Genomic DNA, 21,085 nt, shown 5'->3' with positions numbered 1-21,085 from the left:
AGTGAGTCCGAGACCACTCACATTCCAATGCTGCTATAATTAGAAACCATCTACATCTCCAAAATGTGGCAATTCTAATCCTGAGGATAACTGCAGCCTATCTTTTACAGTAACTATTGGCAAGTATGAATAAAAACTCACTTTATGTGCCAATAATATTACGCTGTTCTGACAATATAATCTCATACAATACTAACCCTTAAAGACATGAAAGGTTTTCAGCACAGTGCTTTGCCCTAAGTATAGTGTAAACTAGTAAAGAGCAAATCCTACAAATCTATACAGAGGCTTTTTCTGTTAATGCCTATTTGAATTGTTATGAGCATATGCGTATTCACAGTAAAATCCATCTGAATTTTAGAGGCTTTGCATAAAATCTCTCAAATAAATTTTGAGATCTATAGACTACATCATCTGAAAATGCATGGGTTTACGACGATGTCAACTCTCAATACACAAAGAAAAATATTGAGTGGCACATAGATGCTCTTCCAATCTCTTCTGTTTCACAACAGAATAAAACAATATATGCAACCCATTCCAGTACTATTAAATAAACTTTATTATTGTCAAACCTATTAGTGTTTATTGAGCGGACATGAAATGGTTCTGCAATAGGAATTTTAAAAGGAGTTTTCAGCACGGCACATGAACAGCCAGGAGCAAGGTGTGAGACTGCCTTCAGGGCTATTCACAAATACTATTATTTCAAAGCTGACATGGATTGGGCTCTCTTTAATTTTTTATGTGAAGAACTTCGCCTTTTTGTGCAACCTTATTTGCCATAACGAGTCATTTCGTATACATGTGAGGTAGGACCAAACCCAGATCTCTAGTCTAATGCTCAGTGGAATTTCGCTTTCCTCACTCCACAGGAGGTCTCATTACTTCCTTTAGATTGCCAAGTATACTCCTAAGACAGTGTGATTTCCAGAAAAAAAGACAGACTGTAAAAATAACATTTCAAAAATGAGGTCATCCTAGAGATATACTTAGTGGCAAGAAGCAGGGCTTGACAAAGACTCATATTTAAAGAAAAAGCACCCATCATTAACTCAAGGCAAACATAGCTAATCAAAGTACTTACCTGCTGAATTAACATGCAGACATTACTCTGCTCTATCAAATAATCTCATTCCTTCTCTTCACCCTACACAAATGCATAAAAACAAGTAACTTCAAAAGATCTTTCAGAGAGCCTGCAGGTAGGTCGGGTTTTAGTGCTGCTTTTATTCCATTTATGCACCCTTCACCACTTTGTCTTGTAAAAATGTAGCATCTAAACCACTTCTGAAGCCACTGCATTCCCATTCCCAACATTCCATGGAAGAAGAGGATATAATGGCAAAGAGCAGAAAAACCTCAAAACATACAAAGCTCCCCCAGTTACCAGACTTGAATGACTTTAAACAAGAAACTCTTTAAGTCTTTCAGACAACTTCTATCTCTTTGTCCTCTTACCTCATTTTGTGTTCTTGGAACAAGGCAGGTGTTTGGAACTCAGTAGCACAGAAGTCATCAGAGATGCAGTCATGGTCTCTCTGCCAAAATCTCCAACTTCTGTGATTGAATGCACTGTAAACATCTATAAGACTGAAACATCAACACTGAAAAATAGTTTGATTTATACTTTCTATCCAAACAGTGTATCTTCCTCTGATCCTAAAGATTGGCAGATTTACCTGAAGAGAAAATTAAAAATTCATTTCTTACACAGCTAGTGCTTCTTGTGTTTCTGCTAATCAGTCCAAATTTCTATTTCAGGCACTAAGTCTCTGGCTAATTTGTATCTCAATTGAAAACTCATCTCTTAAAAACTTTTTAATTAGCACTTCTTTCAAGTTGTATAATTGTTAATTAGTTGCTCACTGTTAATTTTAAGTTTGCTGCATAGTGCTTTGAGACTTTATAAATAGCCCTCTGCATATTGGCTTGTATTGTTGTAATGTGACAAATCTAGCAGACCAGACACATGGATCAGTGAAGGGAGCGGCATACTTCTGAATCAATTTCACTAATAATCCCACAGATTATAAACTGAAACCAGGATGAATGCAGTAAAAAAAAAAAAAAAAAGTATTTTCTTGATAGCAAATAATATAGACTAATTTATTGTGGTGGGGTTGGCTTTGGCTGGCTGCCAGGTGCCCACCAAGCTGTTCTATCACTCCCCCTCAACTGGACAGGGGAGATAGTCCTTTAGGAACTTCTCACACATGGGTCCTTCCCACAGGCTGCAGTTCTTCACGAACTGCTCCAGCATGGGTCTTTCCACAGGGTGCAGTCCTTCAGGAACAGACTGCTCCAGTGTGGGCCCCCCATGGGATCACAGGTCCTGCCAGAAAAACCTGCTCTTGCATAGGCCTCTGCTCTCCTCGGGTCCACAGGTCTTGCCAGGAGCCTGCTCCAGCATGGGCTCTCCACACAGTCACAGCCTCCTTCGGGCGCATCCACCTGGTCTGGCGTGGGATCCTCCACGAGCCACAGGTGGATCTCTGCTTCACTGTAGATGTCCATGAGCTGCAGGAGGGAAGCCTGCCTCACCATAGTCTTCACCGCTGGCTGCAGAGGAATCTCTGCTCCAGCGTCTGGAGCACCTCCTCTCCTCCTTCTTCACTGACCTTGGTGTCTGCAGTTTTTTTCTCTCATATTCTCACTCATCTCTCCCAGCTGCTGTTGCACAGCAGTTTTTACCCCTTCTTAAATATGCTATCATGGAGGCACAACCAATGCCACTGTTTAGCTGAGCCTTGGCCAGTGGCAGGTCCATCTTGGAGCCATCTGGAACTTGCTCTGTCAGACATGAGGGAAGCTTCTGCATCTTCTCACAGAAGCCACCCCTGTAGCCTCCCTGCTACCAAAACCTTGCCACATAAATCCAGTATGTTTATTTGAACTATTACAATTTATATTAATACACTGTGGTAGCAGTCATGTCTAAATCAGGATCAGATTGAACATCACAACATTTTTTTCAAATAGAGAAGTGAGGCCTTCTGGAAGGAACCCCAAACATAAAGAAAAAGAAACAAGTGACAAATTAGATGCAGTACAATAGTTCACAAACATAGTGGAACTCTTCTACTTATCATTAAGGAACAGCACGAAGAATGGCACAAAAGTGAGAGACAAGATGCTTAAGGAGCAGAAACGAACAAGGGGTGCAGAAGTGTCACAGCTCCCTGCCAGTAATCCAGGCAGCTGAAGTACAGCATGGCACTTCCTGCACAGATATTTAGAAGCTTTTCCCCTAGAAAGGAGAAAATCTGATGATTTTTGCTGGAGAATCTGAATGATAGGCAATAAAGGCTGGGGATTTGCATACTGAAAGTGGAAAGTTGATATAAATAGAGTATTGGACCAGCCAGGAACATCAACATAACGAAATCAACTAAAAAAGACAGAAAAAAATACAACTAAACCAAAAGCTAAACTAGAAAGAAGACATGGCAGAATATCCATGCTGGAAGACCAACACAACTCTCAACTGAGTATGAGCAAAGTATGTGATTTATTAGTATATATTTTAAATTACACATTAGATGTTAAATCCAACTTTTGACATAACTTTTCAGGGTATCTCTGTAATGAAAATCTGCTTTTTTTTAAAAAAAAAAAAAAAAAAAGCCATACAAAATTCACCGTAAAAGTGAAGAGCTGTAGCTTTTGTGGCTTTCATAATTCTTATAGCAATCTGTGTGAAAAGATGAATTCACATACATGCACACTCAACACTTCTTAGTATCAGTATTTGAACTGCATATGTTGCCAGCAGCTGTAACTTTTCAACTGTAAATATCAAGCCAATGGAAGACACTTTCTTAGGTATCATTGAATGTAAGTACAAATGAATGTGCATACAAAATAAAAAGTCTTTATATCTTAGATGGTGACACAAGCAGTTAACAGCATAGTTTACCATTCTCACCACTCTAAATGTTAATATTGCCACTGACGCTGCTTATTGCATTGCCTGCTGCTGCTAACATAAGAACATCTTAGCTGCCCTCAGACTTCGTAACTTTAATTGACTATCCTTAACTTCTCTCAACAGAAAAGCCTTTGAAAAAAGTTTTGAGTACTGTAGAGGAGTGGCTGGAATATTGTCACTACTGTCTTTGTGGGCTAGGTAAGTAAAAGACTTGCTTCTCTCCAAAATTAATATCAACACTTAAATACACAGAGATGAATGTGCTAAATTTATCAAATCATAACACACTACCAAGTGTATGTATATTACTCCCTCTATTGGATCAAATCGGTATAGTTACTATCCATACCACAATTGCTGGCCTACGAAGCACCTCTATACATTTTTTGTCTCAAAACTCTGATCTTTGCATCATTTATGGTCAATTTAGCTACACAAAATTTCTGTCTACATGATGTGTTCATTTGCATAACCCAGGACTAAAGGACCCCAGCTTTGGAAACAAATTTGAATGCCAAAGACAAAGGCACATGTTTGACCGCTGTGTAACACTGTATAAATACGACAAACGAACATCTTTCTTAAAAGCAGAGTTTTTCCTTATGTCTCATAGCATGACTTCCTTCCTCCACCTTGCACAACTAGCCTTCCTGGCAGGCAGACAGAAGTGTTTGCTCTCCCTTCCCTGCCTCTTCCCAGATGTCTCACCTGCTCACGGAGGCAGCATCCAAAACGCAAATCCTGCTTTATCAGGCACTAGCTCGTGCTATAGGTAGGACCTATATGGACATGTGAAAAGGACCTTATTCCTGAGGTATAAGCAGAAAATAATACACTTCTAAACTCTTCGGTTAAGCAAATGACAGTACTTTCTCTCACGGGACAAGTCCTACTGTAACTCATATAATTGACTCTTAAGTCTTGAAGACATTCAACAACAATGTATCGAATGACATTCTACTATAAAATTTACTCAAACCCTTTTGAAATTTAACAGGATCTTTGGGGATATATTAATAGGAATGCATCATCTCAAGATGCCTGTACAAATACAAAAATAAACCCTAAAATATCTTGACAACATTCCCCTCTAAAAAAGTTAGACTGTAACTCCAGAATATCATCATCTTCATTTCAAAATATCATTACCAAGAACATTGTTTGCTTCACAGTAATGAGGCTGTCGTGATTTAGGCCGACCCGGCAACTAAACTCCACAGAGCCGCTCTCTCACTCCTTCCCCAGTGAAGTGGAGAGGAGAAAAATATAATAAAAGGACTGAAGGTTGAGACAAGAACAGAGAAGGAGCACCCACCAACCATGGTCCCAGACAAAACAGACTTGGCTTTCTTAAAGCAAAGCAATTTATTAACAGTTACTTAAAAGGATAGGGACAAATAAACCAGTTACTTGAGAGGATAAAAAGAAACAAAACCAGATCTTAAAATCAACACCTCCCCCGCCTCCTTTCCTTTTCTTCCCGGCTCTACCTTCTCCCCCAGCGGTGCAGGGGGACAGGGAATGGGGGAGTGCAGGTCAGTTCTGTTGTTACTGCAGTGCATGTTGTTACTGCCTGCTCCTTTCTTAAAGGAGAAGGAGTCCTTACGCCCTTTTCCCCTGCTCCAGTGGATCCCCTACTCACAAGGAAAAATCCACAGACTTCTCCAGAGTGAGTCCTACTCGCAGAATGCAATCCTTCCCCATCGGATTGCTCTAGTGCGGGCTTTACCACAGCCTCGCATTCTTAGGGAGCTGTTGCCACTCGCTCTGTCATGGGTCGTCACACGGACTTTAGACGCATTTCTACCTTGTCGTGCGTCCCACGGTTCACGACCGTCCTCAGGCTCAGGCATCTCTTCTCCGACGTGGGCTTCTCCACAGGCTGCGAGTGGGTCTCTGCCCCACCGAGTACGTCCTGGTTGCAGGGGGGCCGCCTGCTGTCTCGCCACCGGTTGCAGGGGAAACTCAGCTCCGGCACACCTCGTCCCGTTCCATCTTCACTGACTCGGTGTCTGCGCGGCCGTTTCTCTCAGATCTCAGTCCTCTCTGGGTGAACTCGGCCCAGTGGGCAGCCCGGCAGCAGGGAGCTCCCTGAGTTCCCCAGCCAGCTCCGCCGTGGCCATCCTCAGCAGGTGGCACCAGCCCAGCACGGGCAGCCGCCCGGCCGGGAGCCGGGGAGCAGGGGCAGCTTTCTTTCCTCCACCCTTCTTTCCTCACTCCCCGGCAAAGTGAACCTATTCTGATTCCTTTGTCCCAAGTTAAATAGGGCAACTCGTAGAGGCGCCGATTGGCTCAACCCCGAGGGGGATGGAAGTCCAATCTGGTGGCCAGAACTGGGTCTGACCCGGTTCCAAAACCAGGGAGGTCACAGGGAGCAAAGCCCCTCTCCTGCCACCAGAACCCCTTTACATCAGACCATCACAGAGGCTTTCACTAATTACACACTAAATGAAGAAAACGTTAAGAGTTATGAGAACTGGTTATCTCTGAAACTCTTACTATAAAGATGTGCATTATAATCTGACTAAATCTCCCTGCTGCAGCCTTTGTACTTCCAGTCATCATCTTTATGTAATCTCTTTATCTCTAACTTCTGATTCTTGCAGCAGCCTTTTCTGTGCTCAGCACATACTTCTCTGCATGACTAATATAATCAGAAAGAAAAAGCAGCACTTGCTACATGCTGTAAAAACTCCACCAGATGGCACCTAAAGACAACACGACCCACTACTTCAGCATTAGTATCGCATACTTTGCTGTAAGGATCAAAAAAAGGAACCTTCAGGTTCATAATTTTACCATTTGGCACATAAAACCACGTATCACTGTGATTCACTAGCCCACATATTTTAGGAAAATAGAAATGTTTATAAACTGTTGTCCTGGTTTTGACTGGGACAGAGTTTTTGTTTTTAGCAGCTAGAAGAGTTCTGTGTTTCACTTTTAGTCTGGAATTTGTTATGAGAACAACGTTGATAACGCACTGATGTTTATAGTTGGCACTGAGACATCAAGGACTTTTCAGCCTCCTGTGGTTTTGCCAGTGTGCAGGAGCACAACAGGCTACGGAGAGAGCATGTCCGGGACAAAGGGCTCACAACTTCCCCTATAGTTTGAATTTAGACTTAGCATTGAGGGCTGAATCAGCCAATGATATATTCCATATCATGCAATGTCATGCCCAGTATATAAAGGAGAGTTGACTGGGAGCTTCCAAGGGCTCTGTCAGAGTCTCAGAGTGCTCTCTCTCTTGTTCTCTTTTCAGGCCTCTCTCTCATCCGGGATTGTGGTGTTGGGACTTATCTGTTTCGGAATCATTTACAAGGACTGGACAGGCGTTGGTCACCGAGTGGTGAGCAATTATACTGTGCATCACTTCTTTGTGTATATTATTTTTCATATATATATTCATGTATTATTATTTTATCATTATTTGACCAAATGATGAAAACAATGCTAGAAAAAGTGTTATCGGCATCTGTGAAATTACAACACCTGTATTATGCTCTCTCCTTCAAAACTTTTCTCTTTGGTGAATGCAGGTACTTAATCAGCACATTTTTTTCTCATTTTGCCCCTTTCAGCTGAAAATCTCCATTCTCTGGGTTCTGAAAGAACTATCTTTCTCTTTTCGCTAAGATCGATCTCCAGAAACTTAGAATTGCTGCAATGGATCGGGGCCAAGACCAGCCTTGATGTTCTTGGCATCCTATCCCTGCTAGTTGTCATAAACGACCAAAACTTCACAACATACACACGTGTCAAAGAATATCCACATTTCATCTCCCAAATTAAGTACATATACTGGCTTTAACTCTGAAAATGTCATTAATAACTCTATCAAAATGTTTATTAATAAGCTAACCTTGTTCTCCATACAAGCATCCTTAAAACTGTAAGCTATATCACAGAAATCCTCGTGCACCGCCTATATAGCAAAACATTACTCAGACTGTCTTTAGGACACTCTAGGACAATACGAAGCTTACCACTACCAAAGAACAAATAATGGCTATGACTGTTAATGCTACTTCACTAAAAATATATATATATTGATCATAAGTGCTATTTCATAAAACAAACACTTTTACTAAGATCTAATCTTTTTTTCTATTTCTCAATTCTTTTCTAAGAATTCATTTTAATTATTTTCCTCAATTCTTTTGAAAGCAGATGCTTTTCCTTATTACTCTCTACATATGAAATACACTATAAAAATTTAATTTTGTGCTTTAAAGTTATGAGAACCTTACTGTTTTTTTTAATACCCCTCTCTTCCACCTACATATATACTTACATGCATCTTGATTACTTACATTTTGGTTTTCCCAACTGAATGCTAACTAATAGTTATTAATTTTACCTAATCTTCTTTAATAGTTAAGAGGTAGAGAAGCAAGGGTATGCTTGACAGTGCAGCAGCAAAACAGTAGTTACTCTACTGTGGTGAAAGAAAAGGCTCAGAGAAAAAAGTTGAAATCCAGTTATTCAACCTATTACTAATTAAAAAGTATGTCAATATTACCCCAATAACAAAGTGAACTGTACCAGTAAAAGGGAAGATAAATTACAGCATAAACAGACTGAATCAGATGCAAATAAAATAGCAGCATGTCTGTCTGTTTTCCATGTTCTCAGATAAACACAAACTTACTTCAGGAAAGGTAAGTGGAAGCCCTGGCCCTCCTGCTGGTTTCAAAAGTAGAGCTCCCTACAAATTCTGCACAAGCACTGCTTTACTTTCAAAAGCGACCCACAAAGACCGAGTTAAGAAAGGGTTATTGACTTATACTCTACATTCTCAAATTTTCATGAAAACAAAATAGAGACACTTGCAGGTGCTATGTCCGCCTAATGCTTGGACTCTCTCCTCACATTGTCACAGACAATCAACCACCTCTACCGGTGGTTTTTGTCTAATCTACTAAGAACTGGGAAGGGAAAAAAAATAATCTTATCAGACTTCTCACTTGATCAGTGCTTATTTCAAATATGCGTGTTCCATTCACAAAATATGCAACCTGTACTGGTATTATACTGGTACTGGAATTTTAACAACATAAGCACACTGCATATAACACAATCAGTTTTGACTCTAAGTCAGAGCACATTCCCTAAACAGCGCTGTGGGAAAATGACTGAAATTGGAGGGGAATGGGAGAATATTGTTCCCCAGAATTCAGCTAATATTAGAGCAGCTCTGACATGAAGCACAGCTGCTGCTCCCAGGAACAAACAAGGCCTCAATATCCTTGAAATGGGGAGTAGAGTGATACGAAGGTATCATGGCTCATCCCTGTTATCGGGGACAAGAAATAACGAACAAGGCCTACGCAATACCCTTGAAATGGGGAGTAGAGTGGTACGGAGGTATCACGGCTCATCCCTGTTATCAGGGATGAGAGGCGCCTGGTAAAGATAACCATAAAAATGCCATCGAGGGAAGTGAATCACAACCGCTGCCTCAGCAGTGATGGCGAAATTGTGTCCTTCAGCTACTAAGTCACACCTCCACCTGCCTCCGAGCTGCGACCAGCCCTCAAACAAGAAATTTACACCAATCCTAATAAAAGTTATGTATGACTAGAGTCACTCGAGCTCCACCTAAAAGATATGAAAAAAGTATAAAATGTCAGCAAACAAAGGGGATGTTAGGGAGAAGCCCCCCCCATCAGAACGTCTGGGATCAGTTGACGGGCTGAACCTCTCTTCTCCCCCCATAGGGGCGCCTATTGGGTAAGAACTCTGTGTTATGTGCACTTACTTAATTACTTACTAACATCTTGCTAGCTATTTAACATTATCACTGATCAGTAACAGTCTTACATTATCACTGCAGTATTTCAATTAAAGTTGTTTTTGTAGTCAGTCACTATCACCGGCTATCCTCAAACCTGTATTCTGTCACAAATAAAATATACATGTATGTTTCTGGAAACTTTTGCATTATTATAAGGAGTTGGCCCATAGTACTACTAGTGTCGGTCCCTAATAAGTGGGCGAATCACCCTCCAATTCACTGAGATGCCAAGGGAAGGCAGGGAGAATCGGACCCAAGGGTCTCGCCTAACTTGGGAGCTGGTATACTGGCCAAATTACCTCCTGTTCGTCTGTTAGTGACGGATCCCACGATAAGTCAGACGAACCACCCTCCGATTCACTGAGCTGCCAAGGAAAGGCAGGGGGAGTCGAACCCAAAGGTCTCGCCTGACTTGGGAAGCTGATAGACTGGTCTTTTGACCTCAAAACGTGACAAGTGCATATCAAAATGAAAATACTGAATTACTCCTGTCACTATCTCTCTGCTTCTACCACTTTTCAGGGCACTGACTTTCACTCTTGTGAGAGCTAATGTCCGTAGATCTGCTAAATTTCAATAAAACATTCACATTGGTATTGGCTCACAGCACAGAGCACCACACCTAAGTACACAGAAGTCCACTTCCAGAAAAAAAAAAGGTAATACCAAACTTCTCATTTTATTCAAGGGAAAGCTTTTAAAATGGAATTTACTCCAGAACACGTAGAGGTCTCTTAGGGGCTGTGTATTGTTGAAGACTGCTCAAGCCTGCATTAGTACTGCGTTGGGCTTTTCACCTCATTTTAAGTGAATTTGTTGATTATAACTAACCTTTACAACTCCTGCAGTCATCAGTCCTTTACCAACAGCACTGGTACAGCATCTGTCTTATTAGGGTTGTCCAGAACACCTCAAAGCAGCTTAAATCCATCCCGGAAGTTCTCCTGCTGGAAACCCGAGAGGGTCTTTTTAGCCTGTTTGGAGGTCCGCAGAAGTAATCAGCAAAGTCCCAATAGCTGCCTAGGGCTGGAAGAGGGTTGTTGTGTTTCATGGAAAAAGCTAGGGCTAAAAGAAATAGCAAGCAGCCAGCTGGTGTTAATGACAGATGTCATCTTCAAATCCAAATAAAATAATGGGGAGAGAGACGGAACATCCACTTCAAAAAAAACCCCACCCTATAATCCTTAATGTCAGATATGCAAAGCATTAGCTATCTGCTAACAAGCACCTGAAGACGAAATTTTTCCCTAATCTCATCACCAACATCCTTCCACTCTCAGTATCTGGTTCCCTTATTTCACACATAGCCTGAGGATAAACTGCTAGAAGATGATTTTTAGGATAATTCCTTCCTCGCTTGTTTTAAAAAACGCTACTTTCAGAGCCTAACGCACGCCTGAAATATCACAACCCCAGCCCAGAAATAAAATTGCTGGGTGAAACTCCTGCCCTTTCGCAAGAAAACTCAGCAATGCTGGAAACGTCACCCACAGTTGTGCTCTATACCGCGTGCGTTAAACGTCGGGAGTCAAAATTTATCCTCTGCCCCGCGCTGCGGGGAGCCGGCAGGGCTCGCGCCCGCACCCCGAGCCGCCGACGGGCAGCGGCTGCTCGGCTGAAGCCCCGGGGCAAGGTCGGGCAGCCGCGGGAGAAGAGAAGGAAACGGGGCAACCCCCGCCCGCGCTGGGAGCGGGCCCGCGAGGTCCCGCACGGAGGGGCCCCAGCGCGGCCCAACGGACTGGAGCCCGGTCCGTTGGCGGAGCAACCGCTGCTGGCGACCGGCGCCATGGCCGAGAACCGCCCGCCGCGGTTCTATTTCCCCCACTTCCACGACAGGGCCGAGCCCATCCCACCCCCGGTCGAGGCCGGTGGTCCTCGGACCTTCTTCGCAGCCACATGCGCGCCGCGGCAGCCCCCGCCGGCTGCCGTCGAGGCGCCCCGCTGGCCCGCGGGGCTGGCGCCCATCGCCTACGAGCCGCTCCGCTTCTTCTGCCCGCCGGCGACGGCGGAGGCGGGCGGGGCCACGATGCGGCGGCCCGGGGAGCCGCCGCAGCTGGAGGACGAGATCTTGGAGCTGAACATCCGCCTCAAGGAGCTGGAGCTGGTGGCGCTCATGAGCGACGGTTTCGACGCCCAGCAGTGTACGTCCGTCCAGGGGACCGGCGGGAGGGCGCGGCCCCAGGGGCCGTTGCGGCTCCCCGCGCTCCGAGACCGTCCCGGGCAGACGTCTGGCCCGGCCCCACCGCGCAGGGGAGCGGCGGTGCTCCTGCCGCCTCTGTGCACAAGCCCAGCCTCAAAGGCAGCAGGTTCCTCCATCAGTAATACCCCGAAACCTGATGTGCACGGGCAGCCTTGGGTACCGCCGCACGCGCAGCGCCGTAGGGCAGCCAAGGGGACACGGCCGTGCTCCTGCAGGGTTAGGTGTGAGGCTCCCCAGGTTTGGTGCCACGGGTGCCTTGGGGAGCACGTGGGGTGTCATCTACCTCGTCACTGGTCAAAGGCAACCGGCTAGGGGCACAAATTAAACAACACGCAAGAATTACAGATGCGGTTACTTCTGCACAAAGGAACGAAGCCTCCAAACTCATAAAACCACCAAAGTAATTAAGCATCAGCAAAAAAACAAGTCAGACACTGCTCAAATCTGAGGGACTTTGTATATGTAAAACATATCCACTACTAATGAGATGCTGTAGTTGTAAATCAGCATTGATGTAAAATAAAGGCCACTGATGACTGCAGATAGTTGGAGGCGTAAAAAAAAAAAAAGTAAAACATTAAATTAGTTTGGCATTTTCATTTTAAAACCTATTGGCCATGAAGGAAATACGGGAAATAAAATAGTTCAGCAGACAGTGATTACTGAGAGCAGTAGGGAGACCAACTACTGTAAGGTTGCGATGCTCATCATCTCCATCAAGGCCACAGGCTGCCAGTCAGGAAACTTTCAGGAAGGCAAAGGTTGCAAAAACACAGAAAAAACGTCCATCAGATACACACATAGAAAGGAAGGTTTCAAAATAATTGATAGGTAGTTTGCATACATTTACTTTTTAGAACAGGAAATTAAGAACTTTTTCCTTTGTCATCAAAACACACACCTTTTTCAATTTTAATACCTACTATTTTCAATACATGTGAGAAACTCTAGTTTTCAGATATTTGCTAGACAAGAAAATGTAAGGAATATCACTACTTTGCTCAACAAATTATTTGATTTTCTTAAAAGTATTGTAAAGTATTAATGATAAAATTAATGACAAATTATGTTTCGTTCCTGTTTAGATAAATATCTGATGGCACTGAAAGAAAGGCTACAAGAAGTAAAAGCAAGACAGAAGCTGAAGAAGTAGCCACCAACATGATGAGGATTATTTCAGCTGGATATTCTGTCACTGTATCACTATAGAGTGTTTTAATGGATCTTCGATTTTATCGTTCTACTTATTATACGCCATTCTCCTACCAAATTAAAAAACACAGTATACTTTCCTGTTGGGTTTTTTTTGTGTATTATTTGTCTGGGACTAGTTACTGATAATACTACCATGTATTTTAACATTTTTTTTCTCCAATTTCTATAGGCAAACAGAATAGAAAATAATTTCTTCAAAAACACTAAGAAATTAACACTGCTAATGTCAGGATTCCTAGCAGTCCATTGGTGATGTTAAAGATTCATATAGCAGGGAAACACAGTAACTCCAACAGAAAATATAGGAGGGTTTTTTTTGTTTTAATTCTAAGTACTTTAAGTAAATGAAAGTAAATATACATGGTCAAAAGTCCTATGCCTCTAAGCAAGCTTTAGAAAACTACTTTCATGTTAGCATAAAAATTTTTGTTACAATCACAGTGTATTCTTTTATTGTCTTTAGTGTACCACAAAATTACAGAAGTTATGATTTAAGTTAGTTTTTAACAAAATAGTCATATAATGTTCACTTTCAACTAACATTTTACTATTATTTTTGGACTAATAGTGCTTAGGCTAAAGCCTGTGGCTGTTTTTGGAGTGACAACATCCTTATGATCAGAAGGCATGTCCTTTCATGGAAAAAATGGACAGAGGCAGTTATGACTGATTGAAGATCTGGGGAACATCTGCCATTAAAAAAGTAGAGCCGTATAGGGCATTGAGAATAACCTAACAAAGTAGCAAATGGGCTCATCAGACTGATAAAAATCTGCCAATTACTTTTTCCTGTTTTAAATCAAGTGCAGTAGGTGGCAGCATGAAATAAGAGTTACCAACCTCGAAGCTATCATATTTTGGCAAGCAGGTTTTTTTTTAAAAAGAGTAATATTTTAATCTTTTTTTTTTAAACTGCGTTCAAGTTCCTTGACTGTGTAGCGTTTTAACACACTATGATATCAAAATTTTATTTCCTGTTACTGCTTATTACAGCATTCACTCTTGTTATCTTCATCTCTCCAGCCAGATTTTGATCTGCCCTACACAGAATTTATATTAAAAAAAAAAAAAATCTAGTTTATAGCTCCCATTTGTTAATCAGCAAATCACAACGATCACATTTATCAGAGTATCTAGGAGATCTTAAACAGGATCTTACCATCCACAACTGCTGTTGTCAGCCGAGTGTCTCCACTGATTTGGCAATTCACGGTTCCAGTTGCTAACAAATAACGTTTTTTAATGAAACAAAGCCTGAGCAGGGCCAGGGGGAGCATGGCAAGGCCAGGTTTTGTCCAGTGCTCCAACGTGCCTCAGGCAGGGCAAGGTGAGGGATAGGGCCCTGGGGCAAAGCAGGAAGCCCAGGGGCGAGACTGCCTGTAGCATAGGTCCATGGAGAGTCTCATGGTGGATGGCCAGAGGCTGCTCAGGGCTCCCAATGGCCCCAACACCACCCGCATGCTGGGTCAGGCATACGCAGGTCAACAGGAGCTGCCACCTGCCTCCCCCTTTACCCTCCAAATGCATTATTTACTTCAACAGAAACACCCTCCTCTCCCTTCAGCTTGCTTAAATCTACTCCTTAGGCCCACCTTGGCACCATTTAATTGCTGCTTAGCTCTTTAGAGCCTAATTAATGACACTGTGCTTCTGGCTAAACAGTTCTGTTCTCACTAGTCGGCCTATTTTAAGCTATTTTACTCCAGATAGCACAAGTAACTTCTAAAGTAGGCTTCTTAAATGAGGTATTTTTACACCTGATCAGGAAATGCTCACATAACCACTGATGATTTCTCTCTCTCTCTCTCTCTCTCTCTCTCCAGCCATGTCGTGGAGGCCGAGGCAATAAATATACAAAAGGTAGATCTAGATGCCTAAAGAACCGAATTTTTACTAAAATACCTGGGAAATCTGGGCTGTGGTGAAACAGCTCCCTCTGCAGGTTGAGGATAAAAGTCTCTCAAAGAGTTTTGAGGCTAAGCTTAGGAACAGATACTACAATGGTTAACTACTACGAAAACAGGAACCGTATTAGTGCTTAACTAAACACCGCCAAGACAAACTCAGACAGGACAAAAAGGGCCAATATACGGGGGCCTTCAAAGGCTTCCCACAGAACTAACAGCTTTTAAATCAAGTTAGGTAGCAGAAGAACTATCTTCATTTTCCCAAATCTCCTGAATAATTTTACTCCTAAACTACTCTTAAGTGTCCCGTGGTTAATACAAGGGCCTACAAGGATTTCCATTGCCTATGATCACTGCTTCCTAACTATTACTTCACCTCACCTTGGTAAAAGTATCTCACTTTGCATCCAGCTCTCATTGGACATTATTCACTCAGGTTTTCTTGGCTTAAACAGAGCTACTTTTCCCAGCGCATAGTTTAAATATTTTTTCCATCTGTTGTTCAGTTTCTGTCATATGGCCTTTATGCTAAAACAACACTTCATGTTTAATTACCAGGCAATAATACAAGGAATAACGTCAGTTATTACATAATCCCAATTAAAGTTTCCTGGGGACACATATCTACCAAAAAAAAAAATCATTGATTCACATGCCAAAACAAGGCAGAATGGTTTCCCGCGGCCAGCATCAGCCACAGGACTCTGCTGTCAGGATGCTGTGGTCAAAGTCCTTTCACTGAAGCATCTCAGCGTTCCAACAAGATCATTGGTGCTGTCTTCACTGGAAAGGCAATTTGGCCTTCTGTGTGTGAAGCAGCACCTACAAAAGTAAGTTCAATACTACAGGGGAAACATAGGACACATGATGAAATATTTCTGCCTGGAAAGAATCCCTGTTTGTACTTTCAGTTCGAAATACTAACACATTCATGTGCATGGATTTGGCAAGAGAGTAATAAGCTTATATTAGTAGCCTGGACGAACAACCAGTTAAACATAGTGGCACATATATTGATTCTCATTTGCCCATGAACATTTTTTTTACTTTTTTTTCTTTGTTTCCACCTGACCTTGTTACATCCAATAATTTGCTCTCATCTCTGTAGGTTTTCTTCTTTCAAATCAGTGCATCTTAAACCTCTTCTATTTATTGTTCTCTTCATAAAAATTAAACATATATTAAGCAAAATAGAATGAGCATTCTTATGCATTATTTTTATTCACAAAGCATACATCATCCTTTTTTCATTTGTACCTGTTCTTTTAGACTGTTTCGGGAAGGCTAAACCTGAGATTTAGATACTCAGATCTCTTTCACACAGCTCTCTTATCACTCGACAAATCTATCATTCAAGAAAGAAACATTTGGCTACAATTTTGATTCATGGGCAGAGATCTCGAAACATCAGTAGGTTGCTCCCCTTTCCAGTTCATAACAAAGAAGGCTTCTCAAAAAGCAGTGTCACACCATCTCAGCCAACCTGAAGGCTGAGGAATGACAGCTGTCTCACTGAGAGAGCCATGTCTAACACCTGCGGTGATATTCATGTGCTCCCCAAGGAGTGCCCTCAGGTCTTTCACTTCTGAAACCCAAAGCGGTCTTGGCTGCTTTATGATGGGAAAAATTAGTTACAAAGCCATTTGAAAACAAAAAATGCATTTAAGCTTTAAAGTATTTTATACCAAACAGCTGGGTCCATCAAATTTCAGACTCCTTTATTTTAGAGTTTGCTATGTTAAAATTCTCTAAATAGATATTCAGGCTGATTACAATAGATCATTAGAATGCAAATTAATCTTCCAGTAAAGCTGCCTTAATTAGCTCAGGGACAGATTACAGAGGAAATCCAAAAGCACTAAGCTATCGTAAAATTATTTTTCTGGTTTCAGCAGTGAATGCTGTGTGATCGATTCACCCGTCCTAAAAATTCAGAGCTAATATTGCAACATAAAGTAGGGAAATCAAGAGCAGCACTTAACTCTAGGAAACTTGACCTCTTCTGTTTGTTTGAGAGGTAGTGTTTCAGAAGATCAGTGACATGTAGATACCGAATCAAAGAGGCGCCGTAAGAGGTGCTAATCAGGAAACAGTCCAGAAGCGGTGCATTTGGCCTTTCTAAGGAAACATTATTAATAACACTAGTTGGTTGTTTAATGTTAAACACTAAAAACATACATTTGCGAAATAGGCTGAGATTTTGGTATATCTTGAGAAAAGCCAAAACAACCCCTTGAGGCAATTTAACCACTCACAGTCACAACTTAGATATATATAACTTTATCTTAAGCATAACCATCTGTCCAGAACCTGAGTAGTGATATATACACTAGGAACTTCACTTATCCTTTATTTTGGGAAGATCCCTTCCTGACTCTTTTTTTTCTCTGAAACTACATACGGAGAGAGGGTTAGATGTGTTCCTTGTAGTAAAATGAACTTTTTATTCCAAATTTCTTGCATCACAAATTACACAAGAGCAGTACTGTCAAAAGCACATAACCTGCATTTTCATTTTTCTTTTCATTTCACTTCAAACTGGTGGCAGGAAACTTAGGCATGAGTAAATACCAATAAAAAACACAGCAACTGATTGAATAATAGGGGAAAGCATCGAGGACATGACAGTGAGAACAAAAATTCACAAAGGAAACACAGGTTCAAAGGACGTCTTCAAAATCCACAGGCTTACTGGTTATTCTCCTGCTCACCTCTGTAAGGTGGCAAATGCCTTTCTTCAGAGGGAATGCCACTGCTGAAATACACGGTTTTAACCTGTGGAGTTCTTAAAACTCCTTTCCTGTCCTTTACCAGGTTCTGCCTCGAGACTCTGAGCAGTGGGACCCCTACACAGCCCAAAAGCCTGGCAGCTCCAAGGGAAAAGCATGTTCATGCTTTAAAGCAGATAATCTACAGAAAAGGACATGGCAGGAATAACCAATAAGTAGCAACATAGATTTTAAGACATATTTTATTTAATGTGCAAAATTGCCAAGAAAAAACATGCGCAACTCCAACTACGCTATAGTCACTAACATGAAAGAAACTGTTCTACGTACTCATAAGCTTCATTTCTAGAATCACTCTATGGTTCAGAGTAAAAACACAGCCATTTGGTAATGACCTAGAACATTTTAAATGCCTCCTTTTCAGTGATATGTAAAATTCTGCCATTGGTATGGCTTTACATTTGTAATTGCACAAGGAACCAGTTCTTGAAGATTTCCCTTCTGATTGCATAGTATAAAATTTTAATTATTTTCTTCTTCTTTCAGTTTAATCTTTACACTTGGCTTTACAAATCACTCTGGATTTCGCAGCTCTAACTGGCTTCAGAAAACTAATTTTCCCATTTACAGTTGAAACACTTGTAAATTTTGAGCAGTTTTCACAGACACAGCCATTACAGTTTAGTTGAATCAAGCTGTGAACAACAAAGATAACATGGATATTTGTAACCATGCAGAGCTAGTCCTTCCCATAATTCAAAGACGTAAGAGAAGTTCATTTCATCAGAAAGTGAGATGGGTTGCATGGGAAGTGAGACAATTCACTGATATAACATCTCTGTAAAAGAGTGTAGCAGCTGTTATTGGAAAGGGTTCCTAGAACATACTGAAACAGTATCAGGAGGTGGTTTGGTTTTTTTCTTGTAAATTCATGTACAGTTAAATGCTACCGGGGAACATAGGTAATTTATAGTCTAGAGCAATTACCAAGTTCCATGAAATAATAAATAGTCCTTCGTACTAAGTATCCACTTCCACTCCAGGGTTTCAGTTTTTCTAATATTTATCAGTTAGTTCAACCTCTCACCAGGGGCGAGGAGAGGCAGTTCCTTCACCCTGCTTTACAGACAGGGACACTGAGGCATAGTCAGATTAAGTGCATTGCCCAGGACTAATCTGAAATTATGAAGAAGGGACAACTGACCTCTTATCTCCTAATTTCCAGCTACTCATAACTACATAGCATCCTTCCTATCCTGGCACAATTTAAAGATACTTGTGATAGTTAATTCACTGAGAGAATACTGGATCAGTCCTGCTCTCCTTGAAGTGTGCAGGTGTTTTGCCAATAACTTCAGTGGAAGATGTTATCTATATTCATGTCATCTTAATACTAATGACATCTGTACATATCACAAAGCAAAATGTGTGCCAAAGCCATGCAGTGCTACAGCTAACTAAAAATTTTATCATGTATGTTGTTACTTTAGGATACAGCAGTATAGCAGCAAGCTAAAGAGTGCACCTCTGTGTACATCAATGTAAAAGTCAAATTCAAAATGCACAGCGATGGCAATACAGACATTAAATGAAAATAAAAAGTCAAAGAACATAGGAATATCTGTGCTACACATGCGTCCCTTCTAACGAGACCCTAAAAACTGCCTAGAACAGACCCTTTGTTGGGTGTGAGTTGTTCCTGCTAAATCCTAAACCACAATTCAAGCCTCAGTAAGATGAGATCTATCTTATTTTCCAGAATTTTTGGTTTCACTATTATTTTTTCTATAAATATGACCCTGAATACAGTTTGAAGAACCCAACATCAACATGAAATGAAAAAAGGTCTTCCCAGTCTCTCTGTCATAGAAAGAAATACTAAAATTAATTTGGTGGAAGGTAAACTTTTTCTTTTCCTACTTGCAATGTTGAAAGTAGTAGATAAAGGCAAGAACAAAGAATAAACCTCAAGTTTGCTTACATTCAGATCTCCCATGTTTATAACTGAAATACAATGCACTGTTAATGTTGCTATTTTTGCACTGTTTTAACAAATGAAGAAATCAAAAGCTAACCAAATACATAAAATTGATTCCAAGCAGTTAACTTCAAGACTCTTTCACCTGCCATAGTAATCAATTCATAATTGCTTAGTGCCCATCCACTGCTGAAATAGAAGGTTTACCACCAATTCTTCTCCTACAGTCACTTGCTTTTTAGATCCTGGCGAATCCCTGGCATAGGCTTCTGTATTCTGCTGCATCACATCTCAAGGTATGTATTGGTTAAGTTTGCTGGTGATGCAGGACCTAAAAGCCACTGATTCCTTGTAAAAAGCCAGAGTTAAGGACCCACAGGATTCTGTTTTAATAGTTTAAAAAATTAATCATGTACACAGGCACTCTTTACAAGGTCCCACTGGAGGCTGCAAAACTCATTGCTCCTTGTCAGACAGATGAGATTTTAACTGATGCCAATGTATGCTATGGTGTTTACATGCTGGTTTACAAAGCATAGAAATGTACTGAACAGCAGTGAAGAAACACTTTCTTCTTACTTTGGAAGAAAATCACCTCCTCTCTAAATAGTGTATTCAGTGGAATCAACTTTCTGTATAATTTACAGTCCTTTGGACCCATTATTGCGTAGCATGTAAATGCATACTTATGAAGTTATAAAATTATTTACAGAATGTAATATAATTTCAATCTACTCCTTCGGAATGAATCAACCACAGAAATTCATGAAAAGTCAGGCACTTCTTTAAATAAGAATTATTTTTAATAAATGCCAAAAAATCTCATTCCTGAAACATCTCTTCATGGTATTTGTAATTATTCTTGAGACATCTGCTATACATTTGACCACATAACTATTTAAAACTCACTTCTCATCTTTTATGAGCTTCACAACAGAAAAACTGGGAACTTCATTACTGCCTCTGTACACCTTAAGGAACCTGAAATGTATGAGGACAAATAGATGGATTGATGAACTAGTTTTCAAAAAATGGTTTTGGACATATATATACACATAGATTTTAAAACCACAAAATATTATATGATTTTGAGGCATCTCAACAGTTTTAAAAATCAGGAGCTAAACTACCTGTCTGCCACACCGCTTTGGTGGCTATAGTTTTTATGTCTGTTGGTATTAAGGGCCACCCAAAGGGCCAATGTGTTACATTGGGTAGTCTGTCTACCTAAGAGCCCCAGAGAAATTCCTGTCCCATCTCCCATATATTGTATACAGCCAAAAAAAAAATGTTCCTCAACAACAGGAATCCCCAAATGCTCAGTT

General features: G+C 41.1%; 1 protein-coding gene across 1 annotated transcript; it reads left to right on the top strand.

The window, feature by feature from the left end:
• The first annotated feature begins 11,517 nt into the window (after nucleotides 1–11,517).
• Nucleotides 11,518–13,084, top strand: C6H11orf91 (chromosome 6 C11orf91 homolog). Its single transcript, XM_086612766.1, has 2 exons — nucleotides 11,518–11,872; nucleotides 13,017–13,084. The coding sequence occupies exons 1-2, from the start codon at nucleotides 11,518–11,520 to the stop codon at nucleotides 13,082–13,084; spliced, it is 423 nt and encodes a 140-aa protein (XP_086468892.1).
• The last annotated feature ends 8,001 nt before the right edge of the window (nucleotides 13,085–21,085 follow it).

This window comes from Tauraco erythrolophus, chromosome 6, assembly GCF_009769465.1.
Source record: "Tauraco erythrolophus isolate bTauEry1 chromosome 6, bTauEry1.pri, whole genome shotgun sequence".
Classification (NCBI taxonomy): domain Eukaryota; kingdom Metazoa; phylum Chordata; class Aves; order Musophagiformes; family Musophagidae; genus Tauraco; species Tauraco erythrolophus.
Note: the sequence above shows the minus strand (reverse complement) of the source record. Positions and strands in the feature narration are given on the sequence as shown.